At 42.3% G+C, this 23,759-nt stretch overlaps 1 protein-coding gene across 2 annotated transcripts in view; it reads left to right on the plus strand.

Moving 5' to 3' along the window:
• The window catches only part of MKRN1 (makorin ring finger protein 1), a 29,962-nt gene extending 20,919 nt beyond the window's left edge, over nt 1-9,043 (plus strand). For both annotated transcript variants that reach the window (XM_036863513.1, XM_036863512.1), the window contains 6 exons: nt 1,202-1,431; nt 2,224-2,450; nt 5,203-5,417; nt 6,175-6,285; nt 6,841-6,979; nt 7,336-9,043. In XM_036863513.1, coding sequence (XP_036719408.1) covers nt 1,202-1,431; nt 2,224-2,450; nt 5,203-5,417; nt 6,175-6,285; nt 6,841-6,979; nt 7,336-7,548 — 1,135 coding nt within the window. In that variant the 3' untranslated portion in view covers nt 7,549-9,043. The remainder of the gene's footprint in view (nt 1-1,201; nt 1,432-2,223; nt 2,451-5,202; nt 5,418-6,174; nt 6,286-6,840; nt 6,980-7,335) is intronic.
• The last annotated feature ends 14,716 nt before the right edge of the window (nt 9,044-23,759 follow it).

A 23,759-nucleotide genomic window follows, 5' to 3' on the forward strand; every position in this document is an offset into this window, starting at 1 on the left:
GTTTTTTTCTGTATTTGGGGATAAGGTTCAATGATAATTTTACAGATGAAAAGCAATCAGGAGATGTGTAGGGTAAGAATTTAGAAAAGAAAATTAGGTGAATGGATGGATGTGGGAAAAGAAAATACATGCTGCATATTTTGTAAATACTATCTCTGCATTTTCATATTGGGAGACTTTTATGTGTTGGTAAAATGTTTCACATATTTACTTGTTGAATTTGAGTGTCAGCCTTGCTTTCTTAATCAGTGTTAATTTTGACTGCACAATCTCTTTAGCAGACTTGCCATGGGAACGGTAGTCAACTGTCTGAAACTCCTAATTAGAGTGGAATTTGAAGGGTAATAGATGTTCTTACAGCATGGGTGGGTGAACTATATGGCCTGTAGGGCAAACCTGACCAAAGGCTGTTTTTGTAAAGTTTTACTGGAACACAGCACGCATCATCATTTAGATAATGCCTATGGCTGCTTTTTTTTTAAATTTATTTATTTTATTTATTTATTTGTGGCTGCGTTGGGTCTTCGTTGCTGCGCGCGGGCTTTCTCTAGTTGCGGCGAGCGGGGGCTACTCTTTGTTGCGGTGCACAAGCTTCTCACTGCGGTGGCTTCTCTTGTTGCAGAGCACGGGCTCTAGGCGCGTGGGCTTCAGTAGTTGTGGCACGCAGGCTCAGTAGTTGTGACTCATGGGCTCTAGAGCGCAGGCTCGGTAGTTGTGGCGCACGGGCTTAGTTGCTCCACGGCATGTGGGATCTTCCCGGACCAGGGCTTGAACCCATGTCCCCTGCATTGGCAGGTGGATTCTTAACCGCTGCGCCACCAGGGAAGCCCCCTATGGCTGCTTTTGAACCACAGCTGCAGAGTTGAATAGTTGTAACATGGGCGGTATGACCTGCAGAGCCCCGAATCTGTGTGTATTTGACTCTTTAAGTTTGCTGACCCCTGGTTTGTGGCCTTGCTGCTCACACTGGTCCCTGGAGCAGCACACTGGCATGTGTGAGGGCTGGTTAGACTCGCAAAACTCTGGGCTGCACCCAGACTTAGAAATTAGGTATCTGCCTTTTAACAGTTTTCCACGTGATTCATAGGCACAGTAGTTTGAAAAGAACCCAAGGACAGGATGGGGAATATATTCCATCTAGAGGCTCCTGGTTAGACAGTGACTGCCGACTTTTTAAATTTTATTTTATTTTATTTTTAAGATATGAACACAGCAAGCCATTGAAACAGGAAGAAGCAACTGCTACAGATCTAACTGCAAAGTCACCCCTTGCTGCTTCCTCAAGTCTCTCATCAGTAGTTGGACCGATTGTTGAAATGAATATGGGCGAAGCTGAGTCAAGAAATTCAAACTTTTCAACTGTAGGAGCGGGTTCAGAAGACTGGGTGAACGCCATTGAGTTTGTTCCTGGGCAGCCCTACTGTGGCCGTAGTGAGTATTTTGAAGAATAAAAACAAGTTAGAGGGATAGAGAGTAGTTCATCAATTAGCTGAGTTTTCACAAGCTTCCTGCTTCCAATCTTCATATTTAGTCTAATCTTAACACTCTTAAATTAGGTTACCTAAGACTTAACAGATGGAGTCAAACAAACTTTTTGAATCCCAATAGTAATGAATTTAGAATGTTTTGAAAAACTGAAGCACCTCTCTCTCTCTTTTTTTTTCTTTTTTTAAATTTTTCATTTTTGGCTGCATTGGGTCTTCGTTGCTGCGCACGGACTTTCTCTATTTGCGGCGAGCGGGGGCTAATCTTCATTGTGGTGTGCGGGCCTCTCATTGCCGTGGCTTGTCTTGTTGCGGAGCACGGGCTCTAGAGCACAGGCTCAGTAGTTGTGGCACACACGCTTAGTTGCTCCACGATATGTGGGATCTTCCCGGACCAGGGCTCGAACCTGTGTCCCCTGCATTGGCAGGCAGATTCTTAACCACAGTGCCACTGGGGAAGTCCCAAGCCTCTCTCCTTTAATAAGTACAGTTGCACAAGAAATACGTAAAAAGGTTTTTAAAACAAATTTTTAAAACAAGGCTAATCTTGGAAATGTCAGTATCAGAAGAAATTCATTTCTTTCAAGAGTAAGGGAATTAGTTCAATAGACTGCTTTGGAGTTTAATTGAAGTTCTTTTCATTTTTTTCTTTTCAGTTAGTTTCTCAGTTACCTTATTTATAGTTCATGTATCTGCCTTATCCGTTTTGGACCTTTACCACACTCTTAAACGTTTTCAGCTGCCCCTTCCTCCACTGAAGCACCCCTGCAGGGCTCAGTGACCAAGGAAGAATCAGAGAAGGAGCAAACTGCAGTGGAAACAAAGAAGCAGCTCTGCCCCTATGCTGCAGTGGGAGAGTGCCGATATGGGGAGAACTGTGTGTATCTCCACGGAGACACGTGTGATATGTGTGGGCTGCAGGTCCTCCATCCAATGGATGCTGCCCAAAGATCACAACATATAAAAGTAAGTCTTAAGGAAGATATTCTGTTAATAGGTGTGAGAACTATATTTTCCCTTTCACAACATTGTCAGTTCATTTCAGAGAAACGTTTGGTGAATTGAATGGTGATTATCATTAAGTTAGGGATGTTTTCCTTCCTAGGCTTCTTGACTGCTTTATCAAGAAAACTGTGCTTTAGAACCTCAGACTTTGGGCTTTTTTTCCTTTTTCTTTCTTCTTTTTTAAAATAACAACTTCTCTGAGATTCACATTCTATACAATTTAGTCTTCTAAAATGCACATTTCATTGGTTTTTAATATATTCGCAGAGTTGTGCAACCACTGTTCTCTCTAATTTTAGGACATTTTCATTATCCCAGAAAAGAAACCTCTGGCTCATTAGCTCCACTGCTCTCCATTCTTCCCTTCCTCCAGCTCCTGGCAACAACTGATTTACTTTCTGTCTCTATGGATTTCCCCGTTCTGGACATTTCGTATATATGGCCTTTTGTGACTGGCTAAAAGATTAGCATGATGTTCTTAGGATTCGTTTGTGTTATAGTGTGTATCAGTACTTCATTCCTTTTCATGGCTGAGTAATAATCCTCTGTATGGCTGTACAACATTTTGTTTTTCCATTTGGGTTGTTTCACCTTTCGGCTATCATGAATAATGCCATGAACATTCGTGTGTAAATTTTTGTGGACATATGTCTTGATCACCTTGGAATAGAGTTGCTGGGTCACATGGTAACTCTGTGCTTCATATTTTGAGCAACTGCCAAACTTTCTCCACAGTGACTGCACTGTTTTACATTCTCATCAGCGATGGATGAAGGTTTCAAACTATGGTTTCCTAAGCCCATTTGCTGCATGAATTTTTTTTTGTTGGGAAGACCCTGTATTACAAACCTTATATTTATTGGAGCAGATTTTGCTTCTAATCATAATCATCTCTTTTAATAAACTTACTTTGGCTGTGGGTGGTGGTGAAGCAGTGGAGTGTGGTTTGACCTCTGCCTCCTCAGCATATTGGCTGTGTGATGTAGCAGGTTGAACCCCTGCATATATTCGGGAGAGCAGTGCCTACTTAAGGGGATTGTTTTTTTTTTAAAAAGTTTAGCCTAAGTGTCCATCGACAGATGAATGGATAAAGAAGATGTGGCACATATATACAATGGAATATTACTCAGCTGTAAAAAGAAACGAAATTGAGTTATCTGTAGTGAGGTGGATGGACCTAGAGTCTGTCATACAGAGTGAAGTAAGTCAGAAAGAGAAAAACGAATACCGTATGTGAACACATGTATATGGAATGTAAAAAAAAAAAGTCATGAAGAACCTAGGGGCAGGACAGGAATAAAGACGCAGACCTACTAGAGAATCGAGGACACGGGGAGGGGGAAGGGGAAGCTGGGATGAAGTGAGAGAGTGGCATGGACATATATACGCTACCAAATATAAAATAGATAGCTAGTGGGAAGCAGCCACATAGCACAGGGAGATCAGCTCGGTGCTTTGTGACCACCTAGAGGGGTGGGATAGGGAGGGTGGCAGGGAGATGCAAGAGGGGGGAGATATGGAGATATATGTATATGTATAGCTGATTCACTTTGTTATACAGCAGAAACTAACATACCATTGTAAAGCAATTATACTCCAATAAAGATGTTAAAAAAAGGTTTAGGAAAAAGATAAAAATATATACTAAAATAACTGGTTATATGGGACTATGGGTGACTTTTCTATTGCTTTTTTGTATTTCCTATAATTAGCATGTTTCTTAGAGATTAAAATATGTGTAATATAATGTTATGTAAATTATACCTCGTTTAAAATAAAAAGTATGTGATGTCCACACAAAAACTTGTACATGAGTGTTCATAGCATTATTCATAATAGCCCCAAAGCAGAAACAACCAAAATGTCCATCACCTGAAAATGGAAAAACAAACTGTGGTCTCTCCATACGATGGAATATTACTCAGCAATAAAAAGAAAATGAAATAATCATATATCGTACCACCATAGTAGATACCTTGAAAATGTGCGAAGTGAACACAGGCAGTCACAGAGGGCCACATATTTATACGAAATGTCCTGAATAAGCATGTCCACAGATTCATCGTTGCCTAGGGCTGCGGGTGTTGAGCGGGGGGGAAGTAAGTGACCGCTGTGGGTTTGGGGTTTCCCTTTGGGGTAATGAAAATGTCCTAGTATTGATTGTGGTGATGGTTGTATAGCTCTATGCATACCGAAAACCATCTCATTGTACACTTTGAATGAATGCATTATATGGGATGTAAATTATATCTCAATAAAGCTGTTTTATTTTGAATGTGAATTATATGCCTGGCACGTAATTGTCACCTAATAAATGTTAGTTTCCTTCACCCTTATTTTCTGACAGGTTGTAAATTAGAGCCTTAATCCTAATTATGTTTTCCATCTAGAAACCAGTAAAATCAACAAACGTAGTGTGAAAAACTGTCTGTAGTGTGAATAGCAGCAGGGGTTGAGTTGCAGGATAGAGAAAATTAGGTAATTTTTTAGTTCCTGAAGTTGAGTCCTCAGAGTTTGACTTTATAGTATCGTGAAGTCCCCAGATGTCAGTTCACCTATACTCACTGGTGAACAAAGCTGTTTTCAGTGTCGTATTGGGAACATTATCTTTTCAACTGACTGTTTGATTCTCTGCACAGGAAGTCTTTAGCTGTCGGGTTGAAGTCTGGTCATGATTCCGTGACTTGATTGCACCTCTCTCCACTTTTTCTAGTCTTGCATCGAGGCGCATGAGAAGGACATGGAGCTCTCGTTTGCTGTGCAGCGCAGCAAGGACATGGTGTGTGGGATCTGCATGGAGGTGGTCTATGAGAAAGCCAACCCTAGCGAGCGCCGCTTCGGGATCCTCTCCAACTGCAGCCACACCTACTGTCTCAAGTGTATTCGCAAGTGGAGGAGTGCTAAGCAATTTGAGAGCAAGATCATAAAGTGAGACTCCTCCCCGATCTCCGTTTGTGCTTTCTATTTTGGGGAAGAATTTAGTATCTTGTGCCAACTTTCAACCAGATGGACCGCATTTAAATGCATGCATTTTATCTTGAAACTGGGGGTTCTTCTAATTGGGATTTCTTCTTTGTATTTCAGCTAGCTTCTAGATTAGTTGGTATATCTACTTTTATTTGAATGAGGAAACCGTATGTATCAGTTAGTAGAATCTTCGTGCTTTTTTCTGAGGAGATTGTGTTTAATGGATTAGCCAGTTTAGGTTCAGAGAACAAACTTATCTAGCTCTGAATGTATGTTTCCTGACATTTTACATTTTCCACTTTCCTATTCCATCCATTAAGCTAGCCAATAATCCACCATCCTTTAAAGATTGTTCTCATAACTGAACAAAAACTACATAATCTAAACAGAGCAAAGTTACAAGAAATAAATTTATTTAAACGAAAGAAAAAGGAGTCTGTGTGAAATGTCTTCTTTTGTTGTTTTTTTTTTTTTTTTAACCTAAGTTATTTTTTTTTTAATGCACTGGCTAGCCATTGAGTTGAATTTATAAAGGGGTTTGTCTTTCCTCAAAAGAAATGGTCAGTTGTGTGACCAGTGTGTGGAACCCTTTCAGGCAAAGCCCATTTGCCTTTCAGTTAAGTCTTTAAATCTGGAGGTGACACACCAGGGTGTGTCCTTGAAGGAGAGTGGGCCTATAAAGGGGAATTTGCATTGCAGCCTGTTCATTGTTTCCCAGGTCCTGCCCAGAATGCCGGATCACATCTAACTTTGTCATTCCAAGTGAGTACTGGGTGGAGGAGAAAGAAGAGAAGCAGAAACTCATTCAGAAATACAAGGAGGCAATGAGGTATGAGCACTGCAGCCTTTTCTCAACCTAAGATCCCAACGTCGCTTGGGTTCACTTTGAAAAGAACAGTGCTGCATTATATACTCCTACCTCCTTCCTACCCTTTCTTTTACTTCCCAGTACAGTTTATATTGTCACCGCTGATAACACTTACCTGTTCTGTATCTTGCTATAACACAGTTCTTGGGGTGCACGCCAAGGGCTGCGTTACGATGGAGTCTGCACTGCTGATAGAGCTAAAGCCCCAGGAATGGGGTCTGCCTTGTCCTGATTCCATGTTACAGTTGTCCTATGTTCTTGTGTGTGGGCTTTCTCAAAGGTTTTCTCTCTGCTGGATCTGCGGTAGTAGGGCTGTTAAACAGCTAGACTTGACCAGTTTCTGTTTCTAGTCAGTGTTTCATGCAATAGCACACACGTGTTTAAGAACACACCTTGGGGAGGGCTGTAAACAGACGTACCAGTTCTATCCTTCCCTGTTTAAAGAAACCCTGGATGATAGTCAAATACAGACCTGAAATCCACTGTGAATAAGGGTTGCGATATTTTCCTTTCCAGCAACAAGGCGTGCAGGTATTTTGATGAAGGACGTGGGAGCTGCCCATTTGGAGGGAACTGTTTTTACAAGCATGCGTACCCTGATGGCCGTAGAGAGGAGCCACAGAGACAGAAAGTGGGAACATCAAGCAGATACCGGGTAACTCTCACTGTTTTTTTAAAGGAGGGGAAATACCACACTCTCAGTTGAGTCCCACACAGATTGGGGTAGGGGAAGGAGAAGATTAACAGTGGGAGCGAGACTAGAGCGTTACAGGAGGAAACCAACTTCAGCAAACTGGGAGGGCTATGAGAGGAGAAACTAGAATGCTTAACGCTCTAGACTAAACTGTTGGCCTCAAGTAACCAGAGGGGAGGAGTTGGTAAAGTCGAAACCCTAAATGAGAAGTCTGGTTCGTCATGCCCTCTGGTGTGCTGGACGTTTTGCCTTAGAAACAACAGAATAGAAGATGCTACTCGGCAGTGCCATCCCTATCACGGCCCTGTTTTTTACAGGCCCAACGAAGGAACCACTTCTGGGAGCTCATTGAGGAAAGAGAGAACGGCAACCCCTTTGACAACGACGAAGAAGAGGTTGTCACCTTTGAGCTGGGCGAGATGTTGCTTATGCTTTTGGCTGCAGGTGGGGACGACGACCTGACAGACTCTGAAGACGAGTGGGACTTGTTTCACGATGAGCTGGAAGATTTTTATGACTTGGATCTATAGCAGCTTTGCGGGGCGTGTGAACTGGTCTGCTGAGCCTCAGACGGCAGCCGTCCCCGCTGGTGGCGGCAGCGCCCGTGGTCCTCTTCTAGGCAGGCCTCTCAACTCCAGGTGCTGTCGTAATAATTTTTACCCAGGGCCTGTCTTCTCAATCCCTCACCTTTCCCCAAGGAATATGTTGTTCTCTCTGTTTAAAAAAGTTACAAAAATAAATCTTAAAGTTAGTTTTTTTGTAACATGAATTTAACTGTCAGACAGTTAGAGTGTAGGTTTGTTGCGTCATCTGTTTTCAGCCAGATTCACACAGTTCAAGGGTAGCGTTTCTGGATTTCCAGTACTCATTTTTGAGGACCCCAGGTTCAAAACTAACAGCTTTGGCCCTGCTTTGGGGTCCAAGAATTGGGGTGATAAGTGAAGGATCTGAACTGTGGCATGTAGCCTTCTGCTATAGACGTAGGCGGATGCTTGAGGTTTCTGGTGAATTCTGCACATCTGTGTTTTTATATCTGTTCCCTGCCCTGTAATCCCCACCCTGTGCACTTGTTCTGTGGTTTTGGTCTCTTGTTTAATTGCACACAAGTACTACTGCTGGGTAACCAGAACCAGGTGTGACTGTGTTGAGATTTTTACTGTGTTTAGCCTGATAGGAAAATTGTGAAAGAACACATATAAAGATATAGTGGGATAAAATAAATGCAGAGTTGGAAGTTGACTCCCAAGGGCTGATAGACTTGGTACGTGTGAGTGTGTAACAAGCTTCTCATCCCTGCAGAGATGCAGTGTGTAGCCTTAGTGGAAAAACTCAAGTTTAGTGGTTTCAGCCTCGTGTGGCAAATAGATCTTAAAAAAGGACAAAGCAGTATATTGGTAGCTGTTAATAGAGCAGGGCTAGCTCTGTCTGTATAAATAGGGAAATGGGCTTAGCCATAGAAGTTCAAACTATCTGGTTATCTCATGTATTAACACAAACTGAGTCTCAGTTACACGGTTGTATTTAATGTTTTATGATCTCCTAGACTTTCTAGTCCAGGCACTTTTTGACAAACCTTTGTCCTCATTTGAGGGGTTTTGTTGTCGGGTTTTTGTGTTCGTTTTTGTGGGTATTTGCCTCATTCCATCCCTGAGCTTTGCAGCTAGACAGGTGTGATTCAAAACTATGTTCTAAGGTGTTTCCTGTAGTGGAGTAATTGGTTTGCAGTAGTAAGTCATGCTTTTCCACTAAAAGGGGACGGAGGGGTGGTAATCCACAAGATAAGCTAAAGTTAAATTGTTAGAAGAATTCCTTGATCAGAAATTATAAATTTGCGTTTTGTTGCTCTATTTCCTGAAAATAACTTGGAGATGCCCCTGATTTGTCCATCTACTGCTTTGATTCCTTGGATACCACTCATTCTTTCACGTTAAGCAAAAACAAGTAATTGTTGCAGAGGTCTCTGTATTTTGCAGCTGCCCTTTTGTAAGACGCACTTTTCCCAAATAAAACAATTTTAAAAACCCATAACTTGGCTTTCTGTTTTGTGTAATGAGCCATTTTGAAATGTGCAGATGTCAAAGCATATTTGTTTCTTTCATCGCCTCTTGGATCAGTTCATCAGTTAGTCAAATTTCTGTGGATATAGGTTCATTGAGAAAAGTTGACACCTTTCCTAAAACATCTAGCCTGCTGAGAAATGTTTGAGAGAGAAAGAGATAGAGGAAAACCTTACCAGCTGGGATCATCAAATTATATATTTCTTTTTAGGATTTTTAAGACTAACCCTTAGGCCTTCTTTATTGGCCAGTGGCACTGACAGTTTCTGTTGCCATGTGCTGGTTGAACCTGCTTCAGACCCGCAAATAACGGTGTTTTTGTTCCTAATTCTACTACATGGTTTTTTTTTGGTTTTGTTTTTGGCCGTGCTGCGTCGCTTGTGGGATCTTAGTTCCCTCACCAGGGGATCCAACCCGGGCCCTCAGCAGTGAAAGTGTGGAGTCCTAACCACTGGACCACCAGGGAATTCCCTATATAAATTTTTTATTATTAAAGTAAAAACCCTTCCACCACTCCAATGGAAGACCTTAGGTAACCTTTTTACAGTGCCTATTTGTAAAATAATTTAGTATCTATAATTAAGAATTAATAGTTGTAATATCTGTATTAAGAATTAATGCTATTGAAAATGTCTCCACATCTAGGACTGTGTGTATTGCAACTTATTGTAGTCATGGTCATAGCTGAAGGTCCACTGAGGTGTGTGTTTCTGCAAGCTCCCTTCTGGTGGATCTTTAGCTGAAGCTGCTCCCTTCCGGAAGTGCCCAAAGTTCACCTGCAGCTGCTGCTGCTGAGGCCTTGCTGGGGACCACATGTACTCCCAGAGGGATGCCAGGGATGCCTAAGGCGAGGCGGAAGTGCTGGGGATCTGAGCCGGGGGAGAGACTTAAGCCTCTGTTTTTTTGGTGTCCAGAAAGTAGGAAGAGGCTCATCAGTAGCTGCCCCGTTGGCAGCGTGTCTGAGTCTGTGGTGGGGAGAATGGTCTAGGCATGACCCAGGTGGTGATAATAGCTTACTGCTGGAGTTTCGGTGGGTTGGTGTTTGGAGCAGCTCTCTTTGTGTCTCAGAAAAGGCAGTGGAAGCTTACGTATAAGCCTGTCCTTACTGCGTGTTGCTGCCTGGTCACTGCCTGCATTGAAAGTGACCTCTTTCTGTGTGCTTGCCGATTGCAGACAGTTGGGGGACCACCGGTGATGAGTGAAACTTCTTTCCCATTTGCACAAAACTACCATCTCAACGTCTTTCCTGCCACCACACACAATAAGTGATGTTTACATCTGTGACTATAACTCCTGTGGACATTCACAGATTGTTTTTTTTAAAGGTTGGAGGAAAAGTGAAGCAAATACTGCCAAAGATTTGGGGGAGGGAGGAGGTATGCTGTTGATAAAAGTATCTGTAGTCGTCGTTATTCACGCTTTTCAAATGTCCAAGTCGGCTTTCTGGGTGCGCGGTACAGTGGCAAAGCCCATCTAACTTTCGTGAGCTGATGAAATGTGAGCGGAAGTGACAAATATCATTTCCAGATGAAAGTTAAGAGCCAGTCAGCCCATGGTTTTCCTCATTCTCCACTTTCCTATGGCCATGCGTAATTTCTGAGGAGGTGGAGTTTCCACCGGCCTGGGTCACACTGCAGGGAGAGGTGGGGCGGACACTCAGCTGACCTCTGAGGGGCATGGGACGCCAGCTGGGGGGCGAAAGGCCTCTGAAATTTTGGGTCTTCATGTTGTCACAGCATAACAGCCAAGTCCTATGTTGAAATCATCTGTTTAAAGAAATGAGCTGTCATTTTTTACAGAAATCTAAGTAAAAGACTTTCAGTATTTAAAATATTCATTTATGTTTACAATACTTTTTAGGCACCTCTATTCAAGATAATCCAGTAGAAAATAAATTGTAAGGTGATCAAGTAAATTGTACCGATGAACAAACATAAATAAACTTTATCTTTTAAAATTGATACATCGTATACAGACAATGATTAGTAGGAAAAGCATTATTACAAACTTTACTTGCTTTTTTGCCTAATCTTTGATGATAAATACTACTAATGAAAATATGTAATTTTTTTTAGAAGAATGAGGTTTTGTACTACAGTTTTTAAATATGTCGGAAGGACTTTAGTTGAATTGCTGTAAGTTGGTTAGCTAGATGATAAGTTTTTAAGTAGCCCTCAGACACTAGAAGACATTTCTGAGGGTAGCATAGGCTTGTGCAGGAAAGGGATTTCCCTCGAAGTGGGAAAAGAATCTTTAAAATTTTAAGCAGCCAGTGCTTATTTTGTATTGAATGACAGGAAGAGATCCATTGCTGGTAATAGAAAATACCTAAGATCTTACTTTCACCAGAACTAACCAGGTCTTAGTGCAGCTCCCTTATCAGTACATAGAAGAAATACGCCTTGTAGTACCTAAACAAATATGTGTTTTTAGGTTCAAGTGATGTGCTTTACTTCCCTTTTAATTAAAAACTTGTTCCCCTCAACAAATACTTAGAAATTGACTTCCAGAAAGTTTGTACCTCCTCTGTCTTTGCCAACAGTGATCATAATCTAAAATGCAAAATTATGAATTTCTAAGAAAAAAAGATTTGTTTAAAGGAAGACTGATGATATATTTGCCCTCTTGTAAAGGGCTTACTTCGTTTTTACTTATATAGATGCAGGTGCACGAACTCACTTTCTTCCCCTGCCCTTGCCTTCTTCGTTAAAATTGTTAACGGATAACGTTTTTAATAAGATGAAGGTAACCATTTGTTACAGAGCCAGCACTGTGCTAGCACTGAGGTGCTGTGAGCACAGATGTGGCCGAAACAGTGCTCATCAAAATAGTCCACGTGATCCCTTCCATTTCCAAACTTCTTTGCCGTTAAATTGGTGCCATGTGACTGACTTGGACCATGTGCTGCATGCCTCCTCCATCCCTCCTCCTGCCAAGGAGATGTTGGGAGCCCCCCGCTGAATCGGCAGTTACAAGGTGGAGGGATCCCGAGTCCCCAGGTCACTGGAGAAGAGAACCCCTCCACCCCAAATCAGATTTTGCATGAACAAGAGATTCACTGAGATTTGCGAGTCTATTTTGTTTTTTTTTTTTGCCGATGTAGCCTAGCATGAAATATCCTAATAACGATAGCTGTAGTCCTTTTCTTAATGGAGTTAGAGATATTTGTGTTATTTATTTGTTTGTTTGCCACGACACGCGGCATGCAGCATCTTAGTTCCCCAACCAGGGATGGAACCTGTGCCCCCTGCAGTGGAAGTGTGGAGTCTTAACCACTGGACTGCCAGGGAAGTCCCATTGTGTGATTATTTTTGATAATTATAAATTATGATAACTACTATAAAGGTGTAAAATGAGAACTTTCAATGGGAGGCCTGGCTCGTCTCTGGCCAGGGAAAGCTCATCTGAGCTGAGATCTGAAAGGGGGGAAAAGGGCACCACCCCTCAGACCAAAGACGTGTGCTGAAGCCGTGAAGCTGGCAAAGGCAGAACATATGACACCTTGTACTGAACCCTACCATCAGTGGCGTTCGATACCCTGCAGGATATGCCCAGTTTACTATCTTAGCTATAACACTTCCTTTCCTTTTCGAAAAGAATATCAATGCAAGTGTGTCTGTAACATTTATAGGGATAATATTGGGTTGCCCTAATATATCAAGATGATCTTCCTAAGTTTTAGTACTTTAGTAAAATGTGACACACCCAACTGGTCCTCTTCTTAGCCTAACCAGAACTTAGCCCCTCCCGAAGTCACTGCACCCCCAGAATCCTGTCCCACAGGGACCTCAGCTGTCACTCTTCTAAAGCCACTTGCACGTTATTGGGCCACCTGTGCCATAATTTGAAGTCTTTGCCACCTAGCCATAACACTGTCATCATAGGAGAACTTGCACGATGCTTTATAAAGCACTTCCTGAGCTTTCTTAACTGATCCTCACAAGCCTGTAAAGTAGTTAAGGCCAGTTTTTGTCTCATTTTGCAAATGAGAACACCAAGGTGCAGGAGTTAACTAGCCCAGTGTCAAACAGGCAGTGTGTCCGTGGAAGCCTTATAGCTTTGGACTCCACGTCTGGGTCTCTACACAGACCTGCTGCCATTTGCTTCCTTTCTGGATATAGCTCACTTTTCTGGGTGACTTGAGTAACAGATTTACACTCTTCCTCACCACCATCCCCTCAGTTGGCCTTTGTGACTTGAACATCTGTTCTCTCTTGACACTGTGGAGTCCTAAGCCTCAAGGTTTGGGGGGAATGATTTTTTTTGTCGTTATTCTAGTTCTGTTTACTTGCATCAGGAGATTCAAATGTAAGAAATTTAGTTTCTTACAGAGGATATGCTTTGTTTAAATCCTGCAGACTTCAAAGACAGGCAAAACACAACTCTTACCCTCTAGCTTATAATCTAGTCTTAAGTGTCTGAGATGATCAGTGCATTTAAGTGGCTTGCTTGCTAATCATACTGCTGGTATAAAGGAGTAGCAGAGACATGGAACCTCTGCTCCAGAGCAGTGTTATTCACTGCAGGTTGTGACCCATTCATGGATGGGGAGAACAATTTATTGGCCACAAGCAACATTTTAAGCAAATGAATGGTATATTTATGTCAGAGTGCATCTCATGTGATAAGGACACGTTTTACCGGGTAGAAATGTAAATTGTGTTTCTTAATATGGATTATAGTCAAAGTTCCGAAAACACTGCTGTCGTAACCTACAGTCTTAGGGACTCTAAAGGTCATTTCCAGAGACATAGTAGTCTGTGGACTGCCGCTTGGGACACAGGTGCATTACAAGTTTTGGTACCAACACAATTATAAAAGGAAAGGCAAACTTGAGCACTGAAATTAAGGGACAGTGCTCATTTACATGGTAACTATTCACAGGTTTCTATTAATAACATTTTTTATTATACAAATGTAACAAAATCATAAAGAGTAAAGTTTTAAACCCAAAGAATCCAATGTGATAGGTAAAACTCTAGAATGACCCTTGCTCAGATATCATACCATCCCCTTTGAGTGGATGGAACTTGTGAATATGATGGGAGATATCACTCCTGTGATTATGTGTCATAATGCAAAAGAGACCTTATCCTGGGTAGGTCTGACCTAATAAGGTGAATCCTTTCAAAGTAAAGTTTTCACTGGCTGGTTGCCAAAGAGAAAGTGGAGAGAGATGCTCCAGCTGGCCTGGCTGAAAGCAAACACCCATGTCGTGATTGCCTATGGGGACCGTGTGGCAAGGAACTGCAGGCAGCCTTTAAGAGCTGGCAGGAAGGGGCTTCCCTGGTGGCGCAGTGGTTAAGGAACTGCCTGCCAACGCAGGGGACACGGGCTCGAGCCCTGGTCCAGGAAGATCCCACATGCCGCGGAGCAACTAAGCCTGTGCACCACAACTACTGAGCCTGTGCTCTAGAGCCCGTGCTCCGCAACAAGAGAAGCCACCGCAATGCGAAGCCCACGCACTGGAACAAAGTGTAGCCCCCGCTCGCCGCAACTAGAGAAAGCCCATGCGCAGCAACGAAGACCCAGCGCAGCCGAAACAAACAAAAGAACTGACAGGAAAACAAGGACCTCGGTCCTACAACCACGGAAAATGAATTCTGCCAATAACCAGTGAGTTTGGAAGAAGAACCTGAGACCCAGATGAAAACCACAGCCCTGCCTGACACCTTGCTTTCAGCCTGGTGAGACTCTGAGCAGAGAATCCACCTAAGCTGTGCCTGCACATCTACAGAAACCTACAGAAACTCTGAGATAATAAACGTGTTGTTTTAAACCACTAAGTTTGTAGCAATTTGTTATGCAGTAATAGAAAACTAATATACCCAGGAATAACACTTTGGTTTATATCTTTCTAGTTATATCATTTGTAGTTTTCTTTCTGTGTACATCTATACTTTTTTGCTTGTAATGGAATCATACTTTTTCTTTAATCTTTTTTTAAGATTTAATTTTATTTATTTTTGGCTGCGTTGGGTCTTCATTGCTGCGCGCATGCTTTCTCTAGTTGCGGCGGGCGGGGGCTACTCTTCGTTGCGGTGCGCGGGCTTCTCAATGCGGTGGCTTCTCTTGTTACAGAGCATGGGCTCTAGGCACATGGGCCTCGGTAGCTGCGGCTCGCGAGCTCTAAGGCACAGGCTCAGTAGTTGTGGTGCACAGGCTTAGTTGCTCTGTGGCATGTGGGATCTTCCCAGACCAGGGATCGAACCTGTGTCCCGTGCATTGGCAGGCAGATTCTTATGCACTGGGCCACAAGGGAAGTCCCTCTTTAATCTTTTATTTACCCTATTGTTGAGCATTTTTCACCCCATTAAACAATGATACCACACTTTTTTTTTTTGTTTTTGGAGTATAGTTGATTTACAATGTTGTGTTAGTTTCAGGTGTAGAGCAAAGTGAATTAGTTATACGTACACATATATACACTCTTTTTTAGATTCTTTTCCCATGTAGGCCATTACAGAGTACTGAGTAGAGTTCCCTGTGCTATACACAGTAGGTCCTTATTAGTTATCTATTTTATATATAGTAATTACCACACCTTTAAAAGTTGTGTAGAATTTATGTAATAATCCCCTGTTGTTGAAGATTATTTTCAGGTTTTCATTATTATTAGCAGTACTGTCTCACACAATCCATGAAGAATTCCTGAATCTAAATACCTAGAAATAGTCTTCCCAATATTTAAAAAACCTTTGCTCGTTTCCAGCCATCAACTAATTCTCTCCTACTTTCTCATTGTGAGAGCTCTTTTTTTTTTTTCTTTTCGTTTTTTTTTTTGGCCTCTCCATGCAGCAGTTCCCTGACCTTCCCTGACCAGGGATTGAACCCAGGCCCTCGGCAGTGAGAGCCCGGAGTCCTAACCACTGGACTGCCAGGGAAGTCCCTCATTGTGAGAGCTCTTGAACAAGGGATCTCTACTAATGACTTTAAGGTAACTACCCTTTATTGAATGCGTAGTGTGCCAGACCCTGTGCTTAGCACTTCATTCATTTCACATTTACTCCTTAACAGCAATCTGAGGTGAATGGCGTCTGTTTTACAATGGTGGAAACTGAAACTTACGTTAAATCATTTGCCTGTGGCTTCGCAGTTGATAAGCTGTGGAGCAGCCTTCAAACTGAGCACCTTCTGACTAGAGGCTAGACTCAAGTAGACTGTGCCGCCTGCAGTGGACTCGCCTCATCATCCTACCAAAAGTGCATTGCCAAGGGCAACCGGTGACGGTCCTGCCAGATTCAGGAACTGCAGGGACCTTTACTCCACGTCCTTGGCTTTTCCCAGCAATAGGTGGAATTGATCACTATTCCCCCCAATCTTTCATGTTATTTTACACCAGTGTTTCTCAAACCATTCATGGTAAAAAGACTAGTTGTCTTAGAAAAAAAAAAAAAAATTCCAGTTCATCATGGGCCTTCTGTGAAAGGCAATAAAAATAAGTTGTTAGAAAAATGGGATGGAAGGGACTTCCCTAGTGGTCCAGTGGGTAAGACTCCGCACTCCCAATGCAGGGGGCCTGGGTTCGATCCCTGGTCAGGGAACTAGATCCCACATGCATGCTGCAACTAAGAGTCTGCATGCCGCAAAGAAGAAGCCTACATGCTGCAACTAAAAAAAAAAAAAAATCCCGCATGCCTCAACGAAGATCCCGCATGCCGCAACTAAGACCCAGCGCGGTCAAAATTAAAAAATAATAATAATAATAAATATTAAAAAAAAGAAAAGAAAAAGGGCATGGAAAACATTCTTCAAAGTACAATCCCAAAGTTGTTATTATTGGTTTCAACAGAGATAGGATTGGATGTTGTGGCGATGCCAAATTGATACAAGCATTTCTAGATGCTCTGGTGTCTGTACTTCCTTGGCCTGGGACCAGGGATGGTGTGCAGACCCCTCCTTAGTGGCATCGGTTGACACCATCTTAGTTCTGATTTCTTCTGACCTAGTGGCTCCTCCCTTCTCCCCCTAATTATGGGCATTCCTTAAGGCATTTAGGAAATCCTTTGACATTTCCACTTCTGCTTCAGATCTCTGTGGTCAACGGCCACTAAGGCTTTGGGTGCTGAATCTTGGAGAGCTGGTAAAACAACAGATCAGTTCTGGTCTATGATGCCCAAGTGTCAGTCTGTAGATTGGTGTGTGAGAATCTCCTTATGCTTTGAAGAGACTTCTAACAAGTGCAGATTATGGATCCTCGTCCAGACAGACCTACTGAAGCAGAGCTCCAGGGCTGGGACCTGGGAACTGCTATGTTTAGCAGGTGCTGTGGCCCGCCCCATGCACAGCCAGGATGCAGGACGCATTCTCTAGTCCAGGCTTCTCTTTTTCCAGTTAAGAATACTAAAGCCCCCCCACAAAGTGGAAGTGACTAGACAGGTTCATATTGTAAATGGCCAGGGCAGGACTTAAACCCCTCAAGGGGCTACCTAAGTAATAGCTACATCCCTGCACGTGTTGAAATGTTATGGAAAGTCAATGTATAGAGAAAAGACAGAACATGTACAAGATCATGTTGAGAGAGTCACTCTGCATGGGATCCCAGTTGATTTTAGTAGTCTTAAGCTTTTCTGTAATTTAATTTTTTCTTCAGTGTGCAGCAGAAGAAAAAATTATTAAAAATGCTCCACTGCGGGACTTCCCTGGTGGCACAGTGGTGAAGACTCTGCACTCCCAATGCAGGGGGCCTGGGTTCGATCCCTGGTCAGGGAACTAGATCCCACATGCATGCCGCAACTAAGAGTTCGCATGCCACAACTAAGGAGCCCACCTGCCGCAACTAAGACCCGGCACAACCAAATAAATAAATACATACATACATAAATAAATATTTTTTAAAAAAGCTACATTGGAAAAAAAATCAGCTTTTCTAAAGCCAGTGTTCCTCACCTTTTTTTTTCCAAGTGACAAATCCCTTTCTCAGTTGTTTCTGAGTAATATATAATCTTAGTAATTCCCTTAGGGATTTAAAAAAAAGTGTTTCAGTGTTTTTGTATGATATGCAATGGCTAAAGTTAAAAAGCAATGCTTATGGCTGATAAGTTATTAAAGATTGTATTATAAAATTTATTTAAAATGCTATTATTTTCTCCTTAGGCCCTTTGAGCTCTTTTTAAAACACTTTCTAACAGCTTTAGTGAGATATAATTCACATACCGTACAATTCACACATTTAAGTACACACAGTTCAATGGGTTTTGCTATAATACATTATTAATTTTTTTTAAATTGTGGTAAAATATATATAACGTAAAATTTGCCATCTCAACCATTTTTAAGTGTACAGTTCAATGGCATTAATTACATTCATAATACTGTGCACCTATCACCAAGAGTGAAATTCTTTATTTATGTTCGGATATACTGATTTTTTCCCACTAAAATGATGTTCACTAAGTTATTTTTATTTATGTTAAAATATTGCTGAATTTTAAAATAACCCATGGTTTGATTTGGAAGTATATAGACAATGAAATGCTGACAGGCAACTGCTACACACACAAGCTCTTATATGGGGAATGCCTATATACTGTAATTTTGAAAAAATAACTGGTTTGGTATTTCTACAAATGTCATAAATTTTATTTTTGTAATTGAAATTTCATTTCTAAATTAGATGAGGTTTCAGGCTGCTATTTGTAAGTGACTTTATAAAAATTAACACATCATGTGTGGATAATTTTTATTGCCCCAAAATGAAAAACTGTTTGAATATAATTATCACTCTATGAACTCTTTTATTTTTTAAATAAATTTATTTATTTATTTTTGGCTGCATTAGGTCTTCGTGGCTGCGCACGGGCTTTCTCTAGTTGCGGTGAGTGGGGGCTACTCTTGATTGTGGTGCACAGGCTTCTCATTGCGGTGGCTTGTCTTGTTGCGGAGCACGGGCTCTAGGCACGCGGGCTTCAGTAGTTGTGTCACGTGGGCGCCGTAGTTGTGGCTCGTGGGCTCAGTAGTTGTGGCTCACGGGCTTAGCTGCTCCAGGGCATGTGGGATCTTCCTGGACCAGGGCTCGAACCCATGTCCCCTGCATTGGCAGGTGGATTCTTAACCACTGCGCCACCAGGGAAGTCCCTACGATCTCTTTTAAATGTTGTTTTTCAAGTTCTAGAGACATCTTGATACACTATGTAAGAATAAGTAAATGCAAGTCTAAATGATAGGTAAAGGAAACTTCTATTCAGGTGAAGAGCAAACTTTGATTTTGCAGAATTACCACCTATTCTGTACTATCTATCTAGCTAGCTAGCTAGCTAGCTAGCTAGCTATTTATTTATTTATTTATTTATTTATTTATTTATAAAGAATGGTTATTTTTAAAAATAAATTTATTTATTTATTCATTTTAATTTTTTTTTTTTGGCTGCATTGTGTCTTTGCTTGCACGTGGGTTTTCTCTAGTTGCTGAGAGTGGGGGCTACTCTGTTGTGGTGTGCGGGCTTCTCATTGCGGTGGGTTCTCTTGTTGCAGAGCACAGGCTCTAGGCCCACGGGCTTCAGTAGTTGTGGCACACGGGCTTCAGTAGTTGGGGCTCGCGGGCTCTAGAGCGCAGGCTCAGTAGTTGTGGCGCATGGGCTTAGTTGCTTCGCGGCATGTGGGATCTTCCCAGATCAGGGCTTGAAGCCGTGTCCGCTGCATTGGCAGGCGGATTCTTAACCACTGCGCTACCAGGGAAGCCCTATTCTGTACTATTTATTAACTTGTACTTTAATTTCGGCATTCCTGGTACTTCCAGTCTTTGGCAATTATTTTGAGGTATAAATTAAACAATATATGGTTAAGAATAAACACAAAAGAAGCTGTAGGATGTCAAAAACACTTCAGCAGCTCTCCTTCTTCTGGTGGTAAACCAACTAGTGAATCGTTTGTGAATTGTAAAATCTACACATGTTCATTCAATAATTGATCATAGGCTCTTGAACAGATTATACTGATATTGTTGAAAATAAAAAAAAATTAAGCAGGCACTGTTATTGCCTTTGGTGATATGAATCCCCAGAACCTCTTCTCAATCATCTGGAGGTTTACAAGCTACCTGCGGGGAGCTGCAATGTGTACTGCTGGCCGAGTTCTTCCTCATCCTTTCAGTCTAAGCCTTGGGTCATAATGGCTGGTGGAAGCCCGCCTGGTTTGCCCTGGATCAGCCACGTCACCTTACATATGATGGAACTGGAGTTTCTACATCATCCCTGTTCAAAAGGCAGAGCATTCAGCCTGAGCCGGGTGTACTTCAGGCACAGCTCCTCCGTAATTCCCGCGCAGTTAAATAGGACTCACTCAATCCACCCAACCTGCTACCCTTTCTCCACCGTGCCCCTTCCCCACTGCCTTCTCGCCCCTTCAGCTTTTTTTTATATATATAAAAATTTATTTATTTGTTTATTTTGGCTGCGTTGGGTCTTCCCTGCTGTGTGCAGGCTTTCTGTAGCTGCGGCAAGCAGGATCTACTCTGTTGCGGTGCACGGGCTTCTCATTGCGGTGACTTTTCTTGTTGCGGAGCACATGCTCTAGGCACGCGGGCTTCAGTAGTTGTGGCACGCGGGCTCAGTAGTTGTGGTGCACGGGCTTAGTTGCTCCGCAGCATGTGGGATTTTCCCAGACCAGGGCATGAACCTGTGTCCCCTGCATTGGCAGGCGGATTCTTAACCATTGCGCCATCAGGGAAGTCCCCCTTCAGCTTCTTTTATAGAGAGAGCTGCACAACTTTACTTTGAAGGATATTGAAATGTATGTGTGTGAGTTTATCTTGCGGTGAGTGTATTTTTGTGTGTGTAGAGGTTGGTGAGGAGTTAACATGATGGAGCCCAAATCCAATACTGGTCATTATCTGAGAGAGAGTGTAGCATAATTGTTAAGAGTGGGCTCTGGGGCCGGGTGATTTGGGTTTGCATCCTGGCTCTGCCACTTACTAGCTGTGTGACCTTAATCTCTCCGTGTCTCATAGCCTCATTCTTAAAATAGGAATTACATATAGTACCTACTTCAAAAATAGTTGACAGGATGCACTGAGTTAGTGTAAATAAAATGCTTAGGGAATTCCCTGGTGGTCCAGTGGTTAGGACTCTGCACTTCCACTGCAGGGGGCCCGGGTTCCTTCCCTGGTCAGGGAACTAAGATCCCTCAAACCACGTGGCCAAAAAAAAAAAAAAACAAAGCCTGATACAGTGCCAGGCACATAGTAATTGCCATATGTGTTTGCCATTATTATTACCGTAGTAGTACTATTACTGTTACTACTAACAGACCTTTTCAGTAATAGAGTGGGGAAGAGATTCAGGAATAATCTATGAACAATGAAATATTAACTGAAAGATTTTCTCATACATGGAGATGTACTTGACACTGGCAGATGAAATAGAGACATTCATAATCTTTTTTTATTAATTTTTATTGGAGTATAGTTGCTTTACAATGTTGTGTTAGTTTCTGCTGTATAGCAAAGTGAATCAGCTATACGTATACATATATCCCCTCTTTTTTGGATTTCCTTCCCATTCAGGTCACCACAGAGCACTGAGTAGAGTTCCCTGTGCTATACAGTAGGTTCTCATTAGTTATCTATTTTATACATCTGTAATCTTTTTTTCTTCCAAAAATGTCCCTTTTGGAACTTAACTTCATATAATTCCCTTGTTAACAACTCTACAATTTTGAGGATGTGAGAAAAGTGCCAGCATTCAGTTAACACAGAGCCTTCCTGGGCCATGGCTGTAAAGCAGCGCCTGCCTGAGTGAGCTTCACGGTGTGGTACAAGCCTGCTCTGAGCTTCAGGAAAGCCTGCGCCTCTTTTCAGAGCGGGCGTCTGTGCGCCCTCACCCAGGGAAGCTGCTCCACTCCGCTTGCCCTTTCCAGTGCTTCTGTCCCAGCACCGTCATTTCAACAGGAGCCCACGCTGGTTAATTACAGGTTGCTGGTGTTCAGGTGACCTTGTTCTCACGTGTGTACCCTGTTGGTAGGAATATTTTAATTCCAGATAACCCGCAGAGTGCATCATCCTAGAAGCTGATGAGGTTTTCGAGTATTGGTTGAGACTGATGTGCAGGTAAATGAAGGAGCATTGGTGTGAACCATTAATCTCATCTCCTGCTCAGCCTCTTGTCTGCACACTTTTTCCCTGATCCACTCAGTTTTCTTTCCCCTTCTTCTTCTTCTTCTTTTTTTTAAAAATATTTATTTATTTATTTGCTTGCACCAGGTCTTAGTTGCTGCAGGCGGGCTCCTTAGTTATGGCTCCCAGGCTCCTTAGTTGTGGCATGTGAACTCTTAGTTGGCAGCATGCATGTGGGATCTAGTTCCCTGACCAGGGATCGAACCAAGGCCCCCTGCATTGGGAGTGTGGAGTCTTATCCACTGTGCCACCAGGGAAGTCCCTTCCTTCCCCTTCTTAATGAGTGTCTGCTCACTGCCTCCTCTGAAAATTGCCCAGTGACTCGGTACAGGTGTACTCCTGACCTGCCTTGTGAACTCCTGCTTCACATAACCCTTTCTTTAGAACAAGAATGTGTATGTGAAAAAAGGTTAATCTGCTTTGATGCATTTATTATTTCTGGCTTGTAATAGATTTCCCTCATGTTTCCAAAAGGTAAGTTGTTCGCTTCAAAAATAAATATATATTGCTGTGAATTAAAATGTAATTTATTCTCTGTGTTTACACTCCCATCCTCACCTAACCTCTGTATGGTAGTAGTTCTCAAGGTTTAGTGTGGGGAGAACCACCTGGCAAGCTTGGTGAAGTGTGGGTTTCTGGAAAGATTCAGTCAGTAAGCCATGGGTGTCAGGAATCCTAGACAAGCATCCCCTGGCCCCTGTCATAGGTGTGGTTGGGGAATTCCACTACAGAAAGAAGCATTGCTCTCTTGTACTGTCCAATGGGCATATGGTGTGAGCCACACACATAATTTAAGATTTTCTAGTTGCCACATTAAAAAAAGTAAAAAGAAACAGCTGAAATGTTAATATATATTTTATTAACCTAGAATGATATTAATCTAAAATATCATTTTAACAGATAATCAACATAAAAATTATTAGGAAGATACTTTACATTTTTATTTTTCATAATAAGTCTTCAAATTCTGGTATGTAGTTTACATTCAGAGCTCATCAAATTCAAATTAGCCAGTTTCAAGTACTCAGTCACATGTGGCTAGTGGCTATTTGTTTTGTGTTGGTCTCAGCCTACAGATACGGTGCTACAGCTAGAAATGCCTGGGGGGGGGCTCACCTGCACCCTGGGTGCGCCCCAGACAGACATTTCCTCTTTCAGGGCTGATGTTGTGGCTGGACCAGCACTTGCAGTTCTTATTAGGATTGTAAGACACCCTCAGCAGCAACCATCAGGGAGCTTTGCAGGCACAAGGGTTATGACTCACAGCTTCCAGAGGGTACACAGCACGCCCCGGCCATACAGCGAGGTCAGTATTTGTCTGTGAGCCAATTTAATTTCAATTCAGAAATGGCTTTTGATCCAGCAGATAATTGGGTGTTTTAGAAAGAAATTGTAGGCATCTCACTCATCCTAGGAGGGTGGTCCAATCAGCCCAACTCGGATAAAGTGAAATCTAATTCTCTCTCCATCACATGGCTCCTGACCATTTGGCAAGACCGTATTTATGGTCTTTAGGTCAAAAAGCTTTGCTCCCCAAACGAAGACCCGAGGTGTGAATGTCAGGAAGCAAAAG

Source organism: Balaenoptera musculus, chromosome 9 (assembly GCF_009873245.2).
Source record: "Balaenoptera musculus isolate JJ_BM4_2016_0621 chromosome 9, mBalMus1.pri.v3, whole genome shotgun sequence".
NCBI lineage: Eukaryota > Metazoa > Chordata > Mammalia > Artiodactyla > Balaenopteridae > Balaenoptera > Balaenoptera musculus.